The following is a 22,846-nucleotide window of genomic DNA, read 5'->3' on the forward strand; positions in this document are numbered from 1 at the left end:
GTACTGAAGAGTGATGGAATTGGTCACAAAGCACAAATTACCACTTCAAATTTCTTGATTTTTTACCTTTTCTTTACACTAGATGTTGCTCAAGACTGTACAAGATGGATCCCTAGAAACATGGCTTGAATGAACAGAACCCCATTGGACTATCTCGGAATGAACTAAATCCACATACATCAACTGCTGCAAGTACATGTAATCCTTCAGAAAGTTTACAGTAGTTTTTAAATGGGAGCCTGCCTTATACTTAGTAAACTTTACTTTAACGAGGGGATTTCATGCTTTCACTGGCAATGGGAATACTTTCAAACTTGGTGAAACAGAACACTTTTAAATAATGTGTAAGTAGCAATACCTCTTTCAATGTTTGTACGCTGGAAATACAGATTCATCATCTGCTAGGGTGTCTAGTTAAATTTTAGTTCTTTTACTCTAATTTTCTTCTTACTGTAGAAGGATAAAATCTTGGGGGGTTTCTTATGATTCTGAAGCACTTAAAAGAAAAACCTACCATCTAATCTTCACAAAAGCAGGGACCAGGGCAGCCTCAAAAACAGAGGCACTACATGAAACAGTTACTGTTTTACTTCTCAGCTACTTCCAACGTAACTGATTAGCTGCAGGTCTTAACTGCACTAGTAGATACAAAAATGTTAAGGCAAACTCGTAAAACAGGAAAGGAAAAGACAGCAGGGCAACACTGCTGAATTAAAAAGAAAAAAAAAAACAAAAACACAACCATTTAGAATCAGAATTTAACATCAAATTTAGGCTAGAGACAAGAGAATATTGCAAAATTAAAGAAATCCCACACAGAAAAGTTTAGAATGCTTTATATTTCAAATGAAGACAGCTTAACAGAATCAAATTTCATTGCTTAGAAAAGGAAAATTATTTTGTAGAGGTATTTTCAAGATTCAGATTTAAGGCTCAATAAGAACATTCTCTTTGGAAAGGCCAGATGTGGTAGTCAAGAAAATTTATGACAACATATATTTATTAGAAGATGCTTTATTAACAACAAATACAAAATTGTTACTCATTCCCTGATGTTTCATTTTAAAGATAAAGCTTTTCCTTGACCACTTTTACAGACTTGTGAATACAGCATTGTAAAAAATTAAAACAAAAAAAATTGTGACAATAAATTAAGAAAATGTGAGGATGAGACAAGCCCAATACATCAAGGACAAAATGCATTAGAAGAAATAGAAAAGTTATGCAATAGAATTGAAGTATCATATTCTCCTTCCAAAAGGACTTTGGGGGTTTTGCATATGAAATAAAATAGCAGCAAAGAAAAAGAGTAAGTACAAGTGCATTTGTGTCCCACTGGAACTTGTTCTTATTAACCAAAACAGTAGTACTCATCAGAATCAATTTTGGGATGCTTATGCAGAGACTGTGAGTCCTCTGTGACAGAAGAATCACTGAACTTGTCCATATCTGAAGGAGTTTGGTGACCAGGGACATCATCCACTAAGGTGTCCAAGTAACTCCCCACTGATATTCCATCCAGTCCATCACTACAGTCCTGCAAACTGTTACAGCTGCCATGGAGGGATGTCTCCTGACTTTCTAGCAAGCTGCACAGGCTTCCACTCAAACTGCTGCCTCTGCTGGCAATGGCTTTCTCTTCAATCATCCACTTGATTGATTCAATACTTTCATTGATGAGTAGGAGCTGGCGCATAAGTTTCACATCAGTGGCTCGAAGATTAACCTAGAAGGCAAAAGTGATTTAAAAAATTACTTTTCATAATCAAGCCAAAGAGCAGGCTAAAATGGGCTAAAATAAAACACATAAAAAATATCCAACTTTCCTATCTAGGACAAATCTATTCCAGTCACTAGTAAAAAAAGCTCACAACCAACCAAACAAAAAGCCCCCAAAGTATACCTATACTAACACTTTCAGTTAGGTCAAGTGGGAACCTGGTCGGCCTCCCTAAGCACTCCATTAACAGGACTGATAGTCAATGGCAAGACTTGTATGCACAAGGATACAACACTGTTTAGATGAGAAACACAGCTGCTATGACAACTCCTGGGGACAGCCTTTCACTAATCAGAGAAGCAAGACACAAAGCCATTTCTATTTACCCTTACTCTAAGCTACTTACAGCTACAGATATCTATTCACCCCAAGTTATCCTTACTACGGCTACTTGGGCAACCTAAAATTTTCAGATGTGCATAATTTGGAAAAAAGCTTGTGGGTATTTAACTTTTACTCACACTACTCCTGAGTGGACATGAAAATTTGCTAAATAAATGTCTGAGAGTTGAAATCTTTAGCTTATTGAAACTGTAACTTTCAGTTACTTAAACTCGTATTAGATGAAGGTGATGAAATTCAGAGGTAACCACATATTATAGACATGGAGCAAGCATTTGCCACAGCTATCTAAATAAAAATTGGACATTAAGAACAAACTCCTACTTTCTCACTTAATTGTGGTGGTTGATGCAAACACACAGAAGTGTTAATAGTAATGCACAGTGAAATATTACAGTGTTGCATTTGACAGATTATTTGAGTTAACCATCTTAATGTTTTCCTTAACAGGCAAACTATATAAACAACTCTTTAAGTCACTTCAGCTGACAAATAAAGACGAGGCTTATATTCATAGCTTCCTTCTCTTTATCTGAAACATCACAGATACTGGAAAAAATAATCTGAAGAATAAAAGACCCTGATTCTGAACAAAAGACCCTGTCTTATGTGCCACATTGAAAATTTGAAAGTCTTCACTCAACTGAAAAATAAAGAAAAAACAAGTAAGATCTATTACACATCAGACAATTGATATTTTATACAATTCTCCAGTTCACAATTGTACAGAAAAATAGCACGTGTATTATTCATAAACAATGGTCTGGAACAGAATGAGTATTCTTAGGAAGCAAACACTCTATCTTATTTTGCCAAGAGTATAAACTGAACACTATCCATACTCAAATGCCATCTTCTCAGTATCCCAAATTTCACTGACACTGATCTGTACAGATGTTCAAAAATTATTTTAATGTATTTTTATTCTCTTAGATACTGCAGAATATTGTAGTGGATCCAGCTAGAACTTTTCCTAGCAGCTATTATGGTTTTGTTCCCTGTATCTGTGACCAAAGTATGTCAGTAGCATTCCAATGTTTCAGCTCCTGCTGACAAGGGAGAGCAATCAAGGCCTTTTCTGTTTTTCACTCTGCACCCTCAGGAGGTAGTCTACGATTCAGAAAGATGCTTGGAGTGAACAGAGATGGGATAGTTGACCAGAATTCATTAAATGGATATTTCTTGCCATACAATGTTGTGCCCAGCAATAAAATCTGAGCATTTAATATTTCCTTTGGGGCTGGCTTGGTCTCCTGGTGGGATAAGGTGTGCCACTGACTTTGCAACACTTGTTCATTTATTTCCTTCATTTTTAAACTGCCTTTATTACAATCTAAGTTTTTCTCACTTTTGTTCTTCTAAATCTCTCCTCCAATGCCACTGGAAGAGGAGAGGAGAGTGAGTGAACAGCTGGTGCATTCTTAGTTACAGGTCAGGAACAACCCAACAGAAAGACATTCCAAGCTTTGCCAGTAACAGACGGCCTATGTAACCATCATATGTATTCCCAGCTTCCTTCCCCAATCCCCAGAATGATTTCTGAATTATTCTCAATCCAGTATCACAGGATTTAACACAGTTAAATCTGTGCAAAACTGTGCAAAACAGTTCTACCTACCATTCATGGTTTTAACAATACTGCCCATCTATCATTGTTTCAGAAGTGAGGTTATGAAAACAGATTGACCATTTTGTAGTTCTCCTGCCCAAGCCAATTCCTCTACTCTAACCAATAAATCACTATAAACCATTTGTTCAGCAGCTAGACTGTCATGAAAGTAGTAAATTACCCAACTTCACAAATGCAACTACAGACTTCAGCAACTTGCTGAATATAAACATGCTCGGAGACAAGTTTCCCAAAAGGCTGATTAAGGAAATGTTTAACAGAACTAGCACCAACATGACACAAATGAAACAGTCCCTTTTAGATAAAGTGGACATCTCATATATTTCAGATTCAGTTCACAGGAAATAATTTTTTTTCCTCTAAATACAGCAACAGCTTCAGCATTTTTGTGGAATAGCCTTACTGGAAGCAATTCTTTGCATTCCTGAATAGCAGAATCATCCTCCTCCTAACTACCTTGTCATTCCAAATCTCCCATATCAAGAGTGTGCTTTTCCTAAAGCAAATATTAAAAAGTAGTTTAACAAGTGTCATCTTTCTTTAATATGGCTTACTTCATCATCAGTTCAATAACACAAAAATGGCAAAATGACATTTTTTGCCTCTTACACGCTTTAGCACAGACATAATCACATCAGCTTTTACTCACTTATGTAGTTGCAACCCATTTATTTTGGAAGTTGTTGGGAGTATACAAGTTGGAGTGTTTTTGGAGTAAACAAGTCAGTCCAAGACAGTTCAGCTAACAGGACTAAACACAATAAAATCTCACCATGCTTGACAGCTCCATTTGTTATGCACAGTAACAGGTGCATTTCATGAACAATCTGAACAGTGCATCATAACTAATAACGGCTTGTCAGAACAGTTTTTATAGCTGTCCTTTAAGTTAAAGCTAGAGCATAGGACCACCATAGGGAAGGTGTGTGTTATTATGGATCAGTCCTCAGGAAAAGCTTATGGCATATAAAGAAAACTACAAGAGAATAACAACTAATTTCCTGTTACAGGTTAACTTTTATATATTTTTGCTTAGTCTTGCTCCATATATTTGCAATAGTGCTGATCACAAGAAGGATACTAAATGTTTAACATTAAGAGCTAGTCACAGCAGGAGAAAATAATGAAATTGAAGTGATAGCATTTTTCTTGCAACACATTCTGGTAGCATAAGCGCACACATTAGCATTCAGAAGAACAAGAACTTTAATCTGGAAGAAATAGTTGGACTAAACACCTGTCTGTGCCTCCTTCTCCTACTTGTCATTCTAATAAAATATATTTTCCTTTCTTTTGGTCTTCTGTAATAATATGTAAAACATTTATAATTTGTTCAAGAGAATTGATATATATGGAAACACAAGGGCTTTTGTGTAATACTTATATATGCAGAGAGACACACGGATATTCATGCTATTTTTTAATATAATTCAGTGTTTCTGAGAAAGATTGACTAGGTTATTGCTTTTAGAATAAAGCTTTTAAAGACCAGGACTGCTAACAAAGACAATTATTGCTTCCTGGCAGTCACCCAAAGTAGCGTATTGATCACTTAGCTTTTGGATCCAAGTCAGATCTGGGCAAAACAGCCTTGTTTGTCGCTGCTGCATGTTCTGCAGACATAGCTTCCAGTCAGTTACAAATAGAGTGGGTCACCTTCCCCTCTGCAAATGAAATGGCAAACCTAAAATGACAGCTAAATATACTCTTCTAAGGTGTGAAAGCTGTTTGAAACTCTAGATTCTTCCTGCACATTACTTTCTTTTAAATTCCTGGATTCACATGCTGCTTCTTCCAGTTACAGGAATTCTACAGGGATATTAATGGCAACCATAAAACATGGTTTGTGGAAAAGTGATCCCTAAGTTTATTTAAATAATTTCAGTTTCATTTTTTTCTCAAAACTTTTATATTCTGTGCCATAAAGAGTCTACTAGTAAAAGGAAAAGAATTGATGGAACCTAAATAATAAAGTATTTTTCTCAGGATAAGTTTTGTAGCCAGAGCACAGTGAAGTAAGTCCTCACAATAGACAAAATCTTATATTTACAACTTAAAATATTCAGAGGGCTATTTAAGTCACTCAGATTAGAAGCTCTGCTCTACACAGAATCTCAGAATGAATCTGGGGTTAGCTGTTCTGCAATCTGCGTTCTAAAACATCTTGAGTTTGTACACAAATTCCATGATAAGAGGAAGTGGATGGAAACAGTACCAAAATACAGTACTCCTGGGAAAGCCCCTAGGAGGTTCAGGCCTGGAAGTCTTGCAGAAGGTAACAAACACAGGGAAAGGTTAGATGAAACTACCTGCAGCCAATTACATCTGTTGCTAAACACTACCACACCCATCTCCATCACACTTTTTACAAACAGAATTTCAACCAGTAGAACTATTCCACACCAAACAGTATTGTTTAGTGTGCATAACTACTATGGTTCATGAGTATTAAATACTACTACTGTTTCCATTTCCTAGGAGGTGTCAGAGATAGCTTTTCTACTTTCCTATTAATTTCTTCTATTTCCCTTATCATTCAGGATGAAGAGCTTGCCAGCTATGTGTCCCCTTTAATTTTTAAAAGGGAGATTATCTCAGCTTTTCATAAAATAGTAAATTCCATCAATTAATTCCAGATGCAATTAAAAATATCTAAGAATCAATATCCAAATAATAGTTTGTTTTGCATTCTGAGATGTCTCTTCTGAAAAAAAACTGACCTTATTCCATTTTCTCCTGTTGTTACTTTTACTATTACAAACACTGAATAACAAGTTTTAAAGTAACTAAGGAAATTAATTTACAAGGCAAAAGATAAGGGTGAGGGAATTAAAAAAATGGTTGGCAATTACTCAAGTTTTATCAAGATACAAATACAGTAAGAAGATATATAAGGATAAAAAACTGGTCAATAAAACCTCATTGACTAATTCTGTGAGACCATAACAAGCTAAAATACCATTAGCAACTTATTCAAAATCCAGAATTCAGAATATGTGAACTCATGTGTTATTTAACTGGAGTCACCAAGTTAACATGGTTACAACAGAGTAAGTCTGGAGACACGCACAGGACTTGTTTATAAGCCACCATCTCAAAGCATGAAACATACCATTTGAAGATGAGAAAGCTGAAAGTAATACTACAACAGCTTTCCAACACCGGCAAGCAAAAGAGATGATATTTTTTTTTCCCCATTTAACATGTCTAAAATAAAATAAAACCACAAATAATGTCTGCTCCTTTAACACACAGGATGATTTATAGGCTGTGCAGGAGCTACATCCTACTTAAATTAAAACATATGCATGTGCATGTCTTTAAACTTCTCGCTGCTTCTAAATTGTCCCACCGATTCAAGGTGTTTGCATTGGTTTCTTCATACAATTATGCTGCTTTAGACAAAGGTATTTCAGGACTAAGATGAAAAAAATTAGAATGCCTAGGCTGACTTCTGAATTTGAACTTCTCCTGAATTTGAATCGTCAGCATCTCCTGTTAAAAATGAAGTGAGTTTTTTGTGACAGAGAGTAAGAAGACAAGTTTACTGTCATTAACTGGAAGGAATCTTCTGTGGACCAGAGGAACAGTAACTTGACTGTAGGAATGTGCCACATGCACTCCACAGAAAAGCCAACTAACTGTGGTAAATTCAAACACCACAATAATTCAAGCTAACCCAACCAGCCTGAATGAAACACTATATAAGCTCTCTCAAAACAATGGAGATGTGGACTAAAGCCTAGAAGAGGATGAGACTGTTGGAGTCAAGGTAGGCACTGTAATGTTCATCATTATGCCTTCTGACTCTGTGACTTATCTCACATTGAGCTAGCTAAATTAAATTCCAGTCAATAGTAATAAATGTAGATCAACAGCTTTTTCTGCATCTTCTTCTGTTTCTTTAAACATGGACTTGTGTTACAATGGATTGCTGTATCATTTTCCCATTTATTTTCTCCTGATTTTTAGGCTTGTGGTAAACGTCAGACAATGAAGAGGGAGCTCGAGAGGGAGCACATGAAAAAGCTACATATATATATATACAAACACATACAATATACATACAATATATATTGTACATATACACATACTATATATAGTATCTATATAGTACATACATATGCATATATATATTGTGTATATATATACACAATATCTACTGTACAATATATATACAATATAGATATACAAAAGCTAAATTTTTGTGATCCATTGTCGATTTTTAGTTTTGCTTCACTGATTTACTTTTTTTCTGCAAGGTGAGTAAGTTAACTGACCTTTCTCAGCTGCACTTCCATAAATGAGTCATAATAAAAATACTGTGGCAGACCACAGAAGTTTTGATCACTTAATTTTTTACTTATTTTGCAAGAGTTTGTTTATAATCTTGCATCTCTTGAAGATTCCAAATTTGTTAAAACCCTCACATCAGATTTTTAGGTAGCATTCATTACAATTATTGAACTCCTAGCTGCTCAAAAATTGAGTAGCCATTGAGTTTTCAGTTTCTGTCTGCACCCTTAGCTACTTTAAACAGAGGCACTAGCCTAGTCATTTTCCTGCTTCAAATTCCTGTATTTCCACTGCAAGTCCTCACAATAAATATTTCCACAGGTCTGTGTGTAAAATTTGGCAGCCACATAACACAGCTTAGGCACGGTGACTTTTAATTAGGAAGGAGAAAGCGAGACCTTGTGATTCCATATATAAAAGGAGATATATATAAAAGGAGAGCTTACCAATTCATTAGCTAAAGCAAGGAAGTGGGCAAGTCAGGTCTGAGCCACCACTGGAATAATGTAGGAGAATACACCAGAATAATTAGGAAGCAAAGCAACTTCATGAGACAGCAAGTTAGTTCAGTAGGCAATTAGAGTAAATAACTCAATGAGCAGGTTTCAAGGACGTTTCTTGCAAATATATGAACAAAATATTATGTTAATATGGTCACTATCTGGTACAGGAAATTACAGTATTGGCGATTTACATTTCTCTAGTTTAATATTTTATGATACTAATTGTTTCCCTTACACTCAACAGGAAAATACATACTACCAAGCTGTGCAATTGTTTAGTCAAATTATCTCTGAAAAACTAGAAAAGATGAATCTCAAGGCCTTTTTTCACTGCCTTGAAAGATGCATGGTCCTTGTCTGGGAAATATGTATGGGTAGACTGCCAAGCGCATTAATACCTTTGATAATAACATACCAATGATTAGGATGAATCATTTGATCAGTAGGATGCATTTTTTCTTTTAACATCATAGGTTTGTGGTATCTTGTATGCTTAACTGTAATAAAAAATGCCCGGGGGGTGGGGGGGGAGGGAGGGAAAGTATATTTTTATTTGTTTGCTTTAGTTTTTTGGCCATCTCTTCATTTTGCTGTGAAAAAGACAAATCTATTTAAATATCTCCTAAGCAGATATGACAATGACTGTGAAAAGGAAACATGACATAAAACTGAGAGCAAGTAGAGGGAAAAAAAAAGTTAATTACTTAGGTTCTTATTTCCTCACCTTCTGTCCAAATAAAACAAATGTTGAGTGAGCTCTTTAAATAAATGGAAGTACCACAGAATTCAAAGAGAGAAACATCACATCACAGAAGGTTAAAAAATATAAAAGGAAAATCCTGACAATTTTAAAGTTTAATTGAATTAACATGAAAGAAAGCAGTGAGGAATGTAGGGATTTGTGAAGAGGAAAAACTTCTAATGCTGCTGGAAGATTCTACTGAATATTTCCAAATACCTCAAACTATTGTCAAAAAAGAATCATCTGACCTCAGAAATGTATCTACTGTGACAAACATGAACGTCTGGAACAATCCATAATATAGACCCACATTTGTTGATAGAAAAGATAACTCCATTGCAAACATTCAGGTCAATATGAAGCTGTAATATTTAGCTGTGTGTGTCAGAAAGTGTTACAACAGATGGATGATCACAGCATCATTATGAAGTGCTCTGGACACCAGCCACAATGCAGGACTGCATGTGTCTTCTGAGCACTGGGGCTCAAGAACATATTTAATTTCCTTTCTTCATTGAATTTCACTCTCTGCCTTATTTATGTTTGTCCTGAACAAAACATAATCCTACAAACACTATGCAAAAAAATGAAAAAAAAGTAATAACTCCATCCTGGTTCATCCCTTCAAAATTAATTACTTTTAATACTGGCTCTGTGGAAATATACTCAAAACAATATAACTAAAATAAAAGAAGATAATAGGGTTTGCTTACAGGTATATGCAAAGTTTGAAAATACTGCCTTTATAGAGATAACAGCAAAGTTTGAAAATATTTTAAAACCTAAAAAAAAACCCCAAACCAAAAAAACCTATTAAAAAGTCATCAAAACACGTAACTTATTTCATTAAATTACAACTGAAACACAACAACAGTAATGCTGGGGAGAAATCTGAAAGTTCTTGAAATTCAAGTCTGTTTTCACAATACCACTGGAGAGACACATACAATTAAAAAGTAAAACCTTTGCCTGAATCTCCCCAGAATTCAAAATGGAATTCTGTTTGAAGCAATTCTGTGTTCCTGGAGATGGGGTATATCCTATTGAAAGCACATTTCTAATCTAACCATCTGATCTCTTGTAAAGGCAACCTGCAGTCCTATTTACTGAAGGCTTATCTGGATAAGAATAAGAAAAGAACTTCAAGATAGCTTTGGTATTATAAATTATATGTGCTCCTAAAAATGCTTCAGTAGCCCTAGAAGCTGATTTGCAGATAACTGGAATTCTTCCCCTATTAAAACATTATGAGCATTATGTTTCCATGCTGAATTTTTGAATAAAAATGAGTAAATATCTTAAAAAAGTAAGGGGTTTTGTTTTGTTTTTGTTATGTTCACTTTGTAAGCTATTTGAAGTTCCATGTCTTTCAAAGTCAGCTTAATTTTTCCTCGTCCAAATCTCCTTAGTGCTGTAATCACCATTCTCCTAAAACATGGTCCCTACACAGTCTTCATAGCTCTCTAAAAGTACTAGCAAGTTTGAGGTCTTTAGGTAACATCAAATTGCCTATTTTGAGTCTTTGAAACAAAAACATCCTTTTAAACCTCCAGGTATCCATAAAAAAATATGTAATTTAGTTATTTCTCACCACTAAGAAGGTACCAAACAGCCAGCAGCTAACCTGCATCTGGGACCTACAGAATACAAATCAAGAAGCAAACAAGCTACAACCATTTCTAGCAAGCTGAAATACTGAAACTGGCCAGCACAACGGGCTGAGCAGGCTGTTGAGAACTGCAACCAGCTGGAACCTTTGAGCCCTTTTGGCTCAAAACCCCACAGACTCCTTTATTTCCCACAGAACACACTAAGGCAATTCATTCCAGAGGTCACAAGGTGTGATTATCAATTAATATTAACAATTAGACAAACATACATTTTATGCTTCCAGGCAAGTAAGTGAGAAGGTAGTAAGAGTAACCAGTCATGAACTACAAACTACAAGGCAAGACCAGGCACTCTAGGTAACATTTTCTTTCCACATTATTTGATCCCTTCTCTGATCAATATCTATTATCCACACCATATAGTGCAGTCCTCAGCTTCTCCTGAACAACTCTTGCTCATGCCATATTGCTCTTTTTATACTTAAATCTGTTCCTAGCAAAGATTTCTACATAGAAGAGCACAGGGGTATTGTAGTGTGACTCTAGCTCAGCAAAGGATATTAATCATAGCTGTCAATGCAGTTATCAGATGTATGAGTAGCTTTAGAAGGAATCAAGGTCATTGCTTGCATTTCTCATTTCTTCTTCTACAAGGAAGTACTAGCTACTAAGCTAGTAGGGGAGGAAAAATAAGGTGCAAGACTTGCAAAACATGGCTAGGAAAAGATAAATATGGCCTTTCTGAATAATCAAGTATAACCTGGGAAAAGAGAGAACGAGTCAAGGAAAACACAAAAAATTTGGACTAGAGAAATTTGGTTGTATTGCAAAAGAGCTGGTAACAGCTCTTCTGAAGTAATCTTGTTATTAAACTTCACCAGAGTACAAATTAATAAAAATGAAGGGGGAAAAATTACAAAATATTAAAGATCATAGTGTTTCTTTGGTTGCATTTTCTTTCTTGTCTGAAATGCATGGACTGATGCTCTGCACTGAATTAGGTGAATGCCTAAGCAGCTTTATGAAGTTATCATCACAGATGGCTACCTCATCTGGCTACAGGGAAAAGAGCAACCTGCTTTTATTTCCCTGCCTCAGTCACAGCAACCAGCGACAGGTGGTAACAAAGGAGGATGTAAATTCCACAGGCCTTTGAAGAATTATCACTATTACTTTGGTATGCTTTTCTCTTGCAAAGAAGCTTTCTCCTCTCTCTGCTGTAGCAGGATCTACAGTTTTCTACTACAAACCCTGTAACACTAGAACCTTGCCACACAACACCACTTGAAATAAAAATATTTCAGTGCACTGCACAATTCTGCCAGGACATGTGGACAAGCCATTAATCACAGTGGTTGAAGCAGCCCTGTGAAGGCAAAACGTAGCTGAAGTCACAGAACAGGGTGAGTCCTGTAAAAATTATTCTGTCTTCATATTTGCTCCTCTCATAGCTGTATAGTTTCAAGAAGAATAGAAAATCAGTCTAAAGTTTACAATGACTCCTTGTATGACTTCTCCAAGTTGTCATGTTTTTGTGCAGGTCCATCTAAAAAACCTTTCTGCCCATGAAAAGATTTTCAACACCAAAAACCAACCTAAACCCTCTACATTGTCACTGTTTTATTATCAAGCACTCTGTTCTAAACAGGCACCATTTGCCTTTGTCTAACAAAGAAAATGGTCTCTAGTAGCTGCCAAACTCAAAAGGATGTTCCAGCCTTTCAGTGCAGCCTTTCCAGGCACACTTATAAACGTACAAAATAATCTCATTCCGGGAAGATAGATGATAGATAGATAGAGAGATAGATGATAGATATTCAGAATCAGAGAATCATAGGAGAGTTGAGGTTGGAAAGAACCTCTGATCTAATGACACCACTGCTAAGGCAAACTCAACAGGATCCAGTCCAGGCAGGTTTTAAAAATTTCAAGAAAGGCAGACTCTATAACCTCTCTGGGCAACCTGTTCCAGTGCTCAGCCATCCTCAAAATAAAAAAGTTTTTCTTTATATTTGGATGGAACCTCCTGTATTTCAGTTTGTGCTCATTGTCCCTTGTCCTGTCACTGGGCACCACTGAAGAGAGTCTAGTCTCATCTTGACAGCCACCCTTAAGACATTGGTTTAGCTGTCTCTTCTCCAGGCTAAACTGGCCCAGTTTCTTCAGGCTTTCTTCATAAGAGAGATGATGCCACAGACCTCTACTCATCTTTATTGCCCTCCGCTGGACCAGCTCTCCAGTAGTTCCTTGTCTTAAACTGGAAAGCCCAAAATGGATCCCCACACAGCACACCAGATATGGCCTTACCAGGGCTGAGTAGAGGCCTGTCTACACAATTTTCACTAGTTTTCTAAAGGGGTGGCTGAACAGTACAGATCCTATTCTTCCTTCCACAGAAATGCTTCCGCTTCCTCCTTGGTGTCAGGACTGTTTTTTTCTAGTCATTTAGGATCATTGGAAGGATCAGGGTCTGAGTCTTAAGTTTTTAAATTAAAAAGTCTTTTAAGCTGAATGTTAAGAAAGTAATGTCCAATGTTTGCTGTAGCTCATAAGCAAGTGTCTGAGCTAACAAGAGCAGTGCAACTACCTCAAATACAACACTTCTTTAAACCAATGGAAATCCTGTAGGAAGAAAAAAAAAAAAAAAAAAGAAAAATACAAAGCAATCAAGCTGCTCTATTTTTTTCTATCTTGGGGTAAAGATGTGTGAGCTTGAAAACACTTGTTGCATTACAGTTCTTAGCTGTGTTTCCTTGTGTACCTATAAAGAGGGCTCACAGCTAAACCAGAATGCAGTAAAATGGCTCTTCTTTTGGAAGCATTTGAATCATGAATGCAAATGATATATAACAGAAGCAAACAAAATCACAAATTATGCCAGTGAAATGTTTATAGAATCTGGAACCCCCAGTAGTTAAATAGCAATTTACCATTGTTTTAAAATCACTAAATGCTTTCACTTCATCTGGCACTGCACCCACCAAGGCCATACTCCTCTCAGTAGAGGAGTCTATTGTACAGCATGGTAAATGAAACATTCTGATAACTTCTCTGGCAGCTTAGCTAGTTTGTGTTTACAGTTAATTAAGAAATGTACCATACCATTCTCTTGACAAATTGGAAGTGTTAAGAACAGCTAGGTTGGTAGGAATAGACAAGGATTGGATTGCTGAGGCCAGGGTTGCATTGGTGTGCCAGTATGCCCTTTTCCATGTTTATGGAAGCTGTAGGCAAGTTTGCATATCGTGAAAAAATGGAGTAGCTGACTTTATACACTTATATACCTGACATATATATACTCTCTAGTGTCCTTCCTTATCTTCTTCTATGATAGAAGATAAACTTCCTTGAGAGCTACTTCAAAGAGGGAGATTCTCAGAGACATTTTATTCCACACATTCACTTTCAGGCAGTCACCAGAGGGACTCAGGACTGAAACACAGAAAAAGTGACCTGTGAAATAAATTACTGTCCCAATATCCTACTAGATTTGAAAAAGCCTGAAAGGTTGAACTATGTTGTTTATCTTTCAAAGATGTAATACAAGATGGCTTATGGACCCTCTGGATATGTTTTGGTCACACGTTTTGGTCACCCTCCGAATCAGAGCTGCTTCCAGCTACTTACCACAAAGACTTGCACCACAGGAAAAAGCGTATAATTAGAAGTCACATTTATGGGAGTAAGGCTGGATAGCAAAGGCTATAAGTCTGTCTTCACAACAAAAAAGTTTCCTTTTTATTATGAGATTGTCTTGCAATTTTATGATCAGAGCTCTTCATCTTTACAAACAGTAAATTGAGAACCATCTTTTGGAACTGCTTACATACAGTAAGCATAACTTCCATGTTCATAAATGCAAGATAAATTCATCAGAGAAATTGCACTCAATTTAATTGAACTACAATTGCTTTTCAACAGCTCAGATCCTCTGTCTTTTTAACTTCATCTTCATTTGCTTCAGATTCCAGTAATTGGCCTCCCTTCCAGGATATGGACAGAAATGTAACACATGGATAATAAATATACCCACTGTGGAAAGTTTACTAAGTTTTGACCTTGAGAGTAGAGAACAGACAAATAATCTAGTAACCTGTAAAATATGAATTGAAAATCCATTATTTTTCTTTTACTGTTTCCTGTTAGGAAAAAGAAAGTATTCAAGAGTAGAAATGCACTTGTTGGCAATCACCTCTGCTTAATATACGTATTTGGTATTGTGCATTTCAAGTTTTTCATGCTAATGCACAAAAGGTAATTTTAATTTGTTGTTGCCATAAGTAACCACATAAAAGAAAGCATCCACACATAGTTACAATGATCAAAGGGCTGGAAAATCTGCCAAAGGAGGAAAGACTTAAGGAGGTAGGTGTTTTCTCCCTAGAGAAGGCCTGCGGATAGGAGTATCTCCTCACAGCACTACAGTAATTTGGGCTGATACAAAGAGAACCAAAACTTCTCTTAATATGAGATCAATGTTTTTCAGTGAAGGCAATCAATCATGAGAATGATTGATTCCCCAGTTACACAGCTGAGGTTTTCAAGATGGACAGGGTGATTGACAATGTCACCCAGACGCTCTGTCCTTCTAAAGCTGAAACCAGATGGTCTTCTACAAGTCCCTTTATGAAACAGCCCTTCCACCCCAGGGTATTCTATGAAAGCCATGCTGTTATGATGATTTCATCAGACAGGTTATAATCTATTTGCTAAAAGTTATCATGAACTGTGCAACTCTGTGCAGAAGTGGTTTCGTATTCATATAATTACAAATTGTCAGGAATCAGACTTCAAAAATCAACTTCAATGGTTCTACTCTTGAAAAAGTAATCAGGAAGGAAAAATGAAATTATAATAAATATTCTCTGAAAAAAAAGCTGGAGAAAGTCTCACAGTACATGGCCAGTCTAACTGGAAGTTTTGACTTGAGTATTCCTGATGCTGCCGTGATGATTCACACCAGACAGATGCATGTGTACTGAAGTATCTCACACTGATGCTACTTGCTAAGGTGCCAGCAAGGTTTTATTGGGTCTTGGCCATGCAGCAGCTAAAGCTGAGTAAGAACAGACAAACTCTTCAATTCAAATCTTTCTGCCAGGCACTGAGTGAGATTTGCCAGTCAAAACATATGTTTAAATATGCATTGATTTAAATAACCTTGGTCAACTCATCCTACCAGAGATGATCTGAAAAGATGGAAAACTTGGCAAAGTTCTGGTGCTATAATTAAGTTGCGTTTTTTCCTTATTAGATTTGATTATTTTCCCTAAGGATTAATCTACAACACCGTTTAAACGTGAGTCACTGTTATGATCACTGCTCAGTCTGCATTATATGCAAAAACTACCAACTCCTCTACTACTACATCATGCAAATTGGAGGATATGGAGAGAACTTGCTAGCAAGATACAGGATTAACCCCTTTTTCAGTGAACTTCATGAGGACCTGGAGAAATAAGTTAATTTCTATTTCTGTATGCCTTCTTTTTGTCTAAGAACCTCACTTCAGGGATTCACTGAATAACGGCTCATTAAGAAAAAAAGGTTAATCAAACTCACCTACATAGTAATTTTATATTTAAGATTTTATCTTCAGTCAAGTTTTTAAGCAAAAACCACAATTAATCTAACAGAAAACCAGCATCTGATACACAGCTTTGCATTGCTGAGGAGACACACTGAAGCCAGATCTTGGCTTCAGTTAAGACAACTGATGTTATCATACAAAAAAAACAGTTTATGTGGCAGCCTGCACCTACAGCATGTGTTAAAGGTCTATTTTAAGTCTACAATTGTAGACTTTTTAAAATCAGTCCTTCAAAGAAACAAATAAATGCAGATCCTCCACAACTGTGGGTCTAATAAATCTGAGCAAATATGAAGTTTGTCAGACTCTCTAGAGCTGGTAGAATAGGGTTACAACAGCTCAGTCCTCCAACCTGAACCTTCATTAATGTGCTAGGGATGGTTAAAAAAAACCCCAAACCCAATACAAAAAGCATAAAGAAAACAAGACAAACCAAACAATCGAAAACACCAACCAAGAAGAATTGTCATTGTAATAATTACATATGCCTTAATTCCAGTTTCATTTTTTCAGGGATTGTTAATTAACAATGTTAATTGCCTTTAAAAAACAGTTATACTAAAATTGAATAGGAGAACTAAGGAGAAGAAAACTCAACTAATGAGTTAGCATGAGGAATATTCCCCTATATTAAATGCCTTTAGCATGCTCAGCTCCTTGAAAATAGGATTATTTATCCTTCAGTCTAAAAATTGCTGCACTCAGTATACCCAGCTAGATGTTCAGACTCACTAACAAAATTTGTTTCTTAACAATGCTCACTGGAAGGAATCTCATTAAAAGTCCCAGCTTTGCCATCCACCCCTCACTTCCAAGACACAGCTTATCTTTTCTGCCTTAAATATTTTGATGTAAAACATTTTTAAAATTTTTTGTAAGTAACGCAGACTAAACTGTGTTTAAATTTCTAGCTTGCAAATAGGCATTAAAGAGTTGATTTAGAAAACTTTTGAATTAAAGGGAAAAAAACCCCACCCAACCTCTTTGAGTGTTAAAAAATATCTCCCTTTGAGTAATGCCAGAACTTGTGAAGGAGAAATGAGGTTTTACAAGCAGTATCATTTCAGGCTGCAGAATGAAACTCACAGATTATTTACTGCACTGAAGGTGCATATGTTGATTGGTGTCCTCAGGAGCATGGTACACTAGAAAAAAGGATGCAGCTATAAAGGTTTATGTTCAACTCCCCAACGGAACATTCCACCTAAAAGACCATAAGAAGAAAGATTTTAATAGTGACAAATTTCATACTGAATCAAGGGTCAGATAGTGGGAGGTATTCATTCCACCCAAGTTTGACCAGAGCACAGTGTTCTGATCCACGCTGGCAATTACATTTTGCTTGATCTTTAATTTATGGCATTATAACTCAAAGGTTTTCAGGATCCAATGTAGTGTCCATCATGGTAAAATGAAGGATAAGAAAAGTTAAGTAAACCTGGCCAAGAAATTTCATATTTCAAGAATGATTCTCTGTGTGCTTTGTGTTTGATTTCAGTGGCTATTAGCAAAATCAGGCTTGACGTAAAAAGAATCATTTTCAACTGCAAAAGAATCTGAAAGAGTAAGGGAAAGACTCAAGTCCTTCACACAGCAGATGGACAGTTGTTACATACACCCCACCTATTTGCCAGGTACTGTAGCTCACGGTAAACCCCAGGATTTCTTTCTTTATATACCACTAGAAAAGGACCTGAATAACCTTGGGGTTTATATGTTTACAAAAAGTTTTTCTCAAGTCTGGAATGAGCAAGTAACAAACACAGAGGGAAGTCTATCCAAAATTCAGTGAGGAACCTGCCATCATTGTACAACTAGAAAAATGAAAGGTGAACACATGATGCTTGGTTTTCTAGTTATGTCCATTTTTTGCATGTTTACTACTGCAGCAGCTATAAACGTCAAAGACCTCCTATGCCTTGCACCAAAGCCAAAGAATAATGCACTAGAAAAGAAGAAAGAAACACAGAAAGTAACTACAATTTTTACCTGATATTGTTCTTAAATTTATAAAGTATGTCCACCAAGAAAACTGCAGAGGGGAAAGTGACAGATTAAGAAGCTGAAGAAACCCTTGGGGTTGAGGAAAATCCTGAAGATGCCAGAGACTAGAGAGAAAAACCCAGGAAGGTAGTCCACTTTCACACTCTGGATTACAGAAGACAGCTGAAAGCATGGGAAAGGTATAGACAGGGTACCAATACTTCATAGTTAGTCATTGTACTGGTGGTTTAATGGGGATATACAGACCAGAAATGATAAGAGCATTGTAACCCAAGTCCTCTTACTCAGCATGAGAAATTAGTTGAGGAAAGAAAAGTCAGTCGTTGAAGTGACAAAAAACAGGAGAGGGACTAAAACATGTTTGTGCTTATGGAAGGGAGAGAAAAGAGAGAAAAGGGATGCAGGGAGGAAAAAGAGGCAAAAGAGAGCGTGACATGAAATTTGCAAGTGTGAAGTAATGGACAATTCACTTAATAGGCCTAGTTTTGATGTGAAGTCATGATCTGTCAAAAACTCTGGTAATCTTATTTACTTCCTTTGCAGTCTAACATCCCATGCATGATAAGCTACCTGCATTTTATTGCCATCATGCAAGTTTAAAATTAAAAAATAAGCAGTGTCTTACTCAATATTAAAACTGAAATTCCCAGTGATCGCTACCCTAAAATTACAGAATCACAGAATTGCTTTGGTTGGAAGTGACATTAAAGATCATCTAGTTCCAACCTCCCTGGAAGGGGCAGGGACACCTTCCAAACAACAAGCAGAAAGGCACTCACAATGTCTCTCAAGCAGCCTGTCCCAGTGTCCCGCTACCCTCTGAGTAAATAACTCCTTCCCAATACTTCTGCACCTACCCTCTTACAGTTCAAAGCTGTTCCCCCTCATCCTGACACTCCATGCTGCTGAAGTCCTCCTCTCCAGCTTTCTTGTTTGGCCCAGTCTAGGTACTGAATGGTGGCTAAAACAGCTTCACAGAATACACTGACAGTTTGATTTGTAGAGATCTCTTAAAAAGTATGAAGCCATACAACACCAGGTGTAATTTCTAACCTCAAGTTTAACATTAACGTCTTGGCTGTTAACTCTCAAAATAGTGCTACTCTTCCCCTTTTTGCTCAACATACTTATTCTTTAAAAACCCTTACTAACCCACACAACTATGTACCTATATATAGCACTGTTGAGGGTCTTGTGGTAGGCATTGAACTTGTTCACATAGAATGATACTGATTTATTGGCTGTAAATGGCTGAATTCCAAGATTGATGCATAAAGTTATCTCAACATGTTGCCAAAAAAAAAAATCCCCATCCCAACCCAATCAAATTTCATCCTATTTTCAATTAAGCTTAGTGGCAGGAGCTATGGAAAGGACTGCTACTAAAAGTGTCTTCTGGGACTTTACATTAACACACACTAAAAAAATGGAAGCTATTTGTGCTCATATAGCTGAGATACCCTCCATTGTCAAGATCGTATTTGCTGAGTGTTCACTAATCATTTCGTCACTTGCTTGCAAAGAGTTCCTTTTGGTTTGTATTAGAAAAAAAAAAAAACAAGCCAGTTTTATTGCATCCTTTTATGGCAAAATCAATTTATTGAGATGGTGACATACAAAGTCGGACAAGCACCTGCACTAAGATAGTAAACAAGTCAGAGGATCTAAACTACATACAGCATAGTGCTATCACAGATCACTGGCGGAAGAAAACATCCCATTCAACCAAAGTAGAAATAGTTGTTTTTTCAAGAATTACTCTTCATAATCTGCAGACTGTCTGGAACTAATTAAGTCTCTGACGACTTAAGTCCAGCAATCGGGTCCCTGAGTTCCAGGCCGAATTTCCAGCCTGAAAATATCCTGTGTGTCTTTACGTGTTAGCCATGATCAGGAAACAGGTGCAATTCAGAAAATGCAGCTACAACAACGGTAGAGTGCCTTATTTCTCCCACTGGTACTCCAGCTTTCAGTACTTCTAGCGAGCTGACAGGAACAGAAGCCAACTACGAGTCCCTGCCGAACTGCCCCGTTGCGAGGAGAAGAGCCAAGGAGGCGACCAGCGGCTCGCTCTCGGAGGCACGGACGAGCGGCCTCGCTCTCCCAGCGGCAGCAGCCCCTTCCCGCGGCGCCCGGCCGGAGCAGCGCGGCCCCGTCCCGCGCTGCCGAGCGGGAGGCGGCGGTGCGCAAGGCTGCGCCCGGCTACTCACCATCTCCTGCCTCAGGAGCTGAAGTTTCGTCTCCAGCCGGGCCAGGGCGGCAGCGCGGCGGCGGCGGGGCCCGGGGCCCGCGGCGGCGGGGCGGCCCGGGAGCTCCTCCCCGCGCAGGGGCCGCGCCAGGCTCTCGGGCACTTTGCGCCCCAGCTTCTGCTCCACGTCGCGGAGGTCAGGCAGGGCGCCGGGCTCCATGGCTCGCCCTGCGGGGGGCCCGAGGCGGCAGCGGCGGCACTACCCGCGCCCGCCCTGCCGCTGCCGGGGCGCGGAGGCGCCGGGAACCGCGGCAGCGCCGGGCACGGCGGGTGCGCCGCGCGGGGCAGCCGCGGCGGGCATGGGCATCTCCCGGGCGCACCAGTCCTTCCCGGCCGCCCGGGAAAGGAACAGCGGCTCGGCAGGGGCGGTGGGGAGAAACGGCCCCGCTTCGTGTACGAGACCGTGAGGCGCCCCGGCAGCGGCGTCCGGCACGGCGCGACCCGAGTCATGCCGCGTCCCGCCCGGCCGCAACTTTAAAGGCGCGGGCAGGTGGAAGAGGCGCGGCGCGGCGCGGCCCTCCCCCCGCGGTGCCCGTGCGCAGGGGCGGCGCGGCCGCGGGGCGCCGCCGCACGGCGGGGACCGCGCCGCACCGCCCGCTGCCGACTCGGGAACGCCGCGTCCTGGGAAGGAAGGGAAGGAAGGAAGGAATATTGCACTCAAGTAGTCAAGTGCATTCCTCTTAATTTCTTTTTTTTTCCGTCCCCCTCCTCTTTAAGAAGCAAAAGCTTGCAAGCTGAGTCAGTTGCTCCAACTGATAGCAAGGTAAATTTTGGCTGTGCAGATAGCAGTGCTGGTTGTGTCCTGTTGCTCCTTGCCCCACGATGCTCCCTCTCCCATGGCACTAAAAAACATTTGAAGCACTAAGGTATGAATAGCCGCATCTGTGGAGCTACAGCTGACACATTTAAAGGGTGTTGAGAAAGTGAGGCCAGTCACTCTAGGTGTCAAGTCCTCTATAACAACTAGAATCATAAAGTATGGTGTGGTGAACTTGGGGAAAAAAGATGTTTTTACAGCAAACTGGATGCTTTTGGTGAAATAATTTAATCCGTATATTATCAGGGACCTTTGCAAGGGCTTAGTACAGTCAAATAAAAAATCTGCAGATGCATCCGATATCTTAAACGCACATTGATTTTAGACCAGAACCCTTATTTTGTCACTTCAACCATCTGCAAATACCTTGTGAGACACATATGAAAATACATTTATTTCTCTCATGTTTGTCATATATCTTAAGTTCATATGAAAAATCTCCATTAATATTCTTTTCAGAAAAGAAAGCCAAAACCAGCCGTTCACAAATAAGAATCTTCCTTCTTATTACTACCACTCCCAAATATTTCCTGAATTTCTATTTTAATATATTGATAAGTAAGACTAGCTTCTATATAATCACATGTTAATATTGATTTATGCCATTCTGTAAATTAGTAGGGATCAAATTGAAAGTCTTCCTCTCTGAGCTATGAACACCTTGTTAAACAAAATTTGAAGCTTACATGACTGTTGTTACAACATGGAACCATAGAATTCACTTGTTCTACAAAGGATCTTAGAAAAAAAGTCATTATTCAACTGTATTGAGACTTTGTTTGAAGAAACTTAGAAATTCTGAATTTTTAAAAATATTTCAGATTACCTGAATTATCAAGCTTTTAAAAATGAAAATGGAAGAGAAATAATACAAATAATTTATGCTAGTTTGATGAAAAGTTTTTTCAGTGATAAAAAATTTCCCCAAATCCTACTCCAAATAATCTAAAAATAATGAAAATAAGTCCTTTTTTATAAGGACTTACAAACAACATTCAGAAAGTAAACTACATAAGGTACCCTATGCATTCATGAATTTATGCTTTACCATCTGATGGCCTGATTCTTACCTTCCACTGGCCTTGCATTAGTACAGCAGCTAGCAAGTCACTGGGTACTTTTGAATTACAAAGATTAAAAGATATGCCTATGTTGCAGTCACCTTGCTATATCTTCGAGGTTGCCAGTTTTGCTAAACTAGTAAGTGTTTCAAGGAAACAGGTTCCTCTTTGAGTAAACAAACCCAGAAAATATGTAAATTCCATTTTTGTCTCATGGGACAGA

At 38.1% G+C, this 22,846-nt stretch overlaps 1 protein-coding gene across 1 annotated transcript; it reads right to left on the bottom strand.

Moving 5' to 3' along the window:
- Window positions 1-824: 824 nt before the first annotated feature.
- On the bottom strand, window positions 825-21,249 carry LURAP1L (leucine rich adaptor protein 1 like). The gene is made up of 2 exons (XM_021525576.3): window positions 20,708-21,249; window positions 825-1,726 (listed from the first exon to the last, which is right to left on the bottom strand). Exons 1-2 carry the CDS (start codon window positions 20,903-20,905, stop codon window positions 1,352-1,354), a joined length of 573 nt encoding a protein of 190 aa, XP_021381251.1. The 5' UTR covers window positions 20,906-21,249; the 3' UTR covers window positions 825-1,351.
- Window positions 21,250-22,846: the final 1,597 nt, after the last annotated feature.

Source organism: Lonchura striata, chromosome Z (genome assembly GCF_050655825.1).
Source record: "Lonchura striata isolate lonStrDom1 chromosome Z, ASM5065582v1, whole genome shotgun sequence".
Lineage (NCBI taxonomy): Eukaryota > Metazoa > Chordata > Aves > Passeriformes > Estrildidae > Lonchura > Lonchura striata.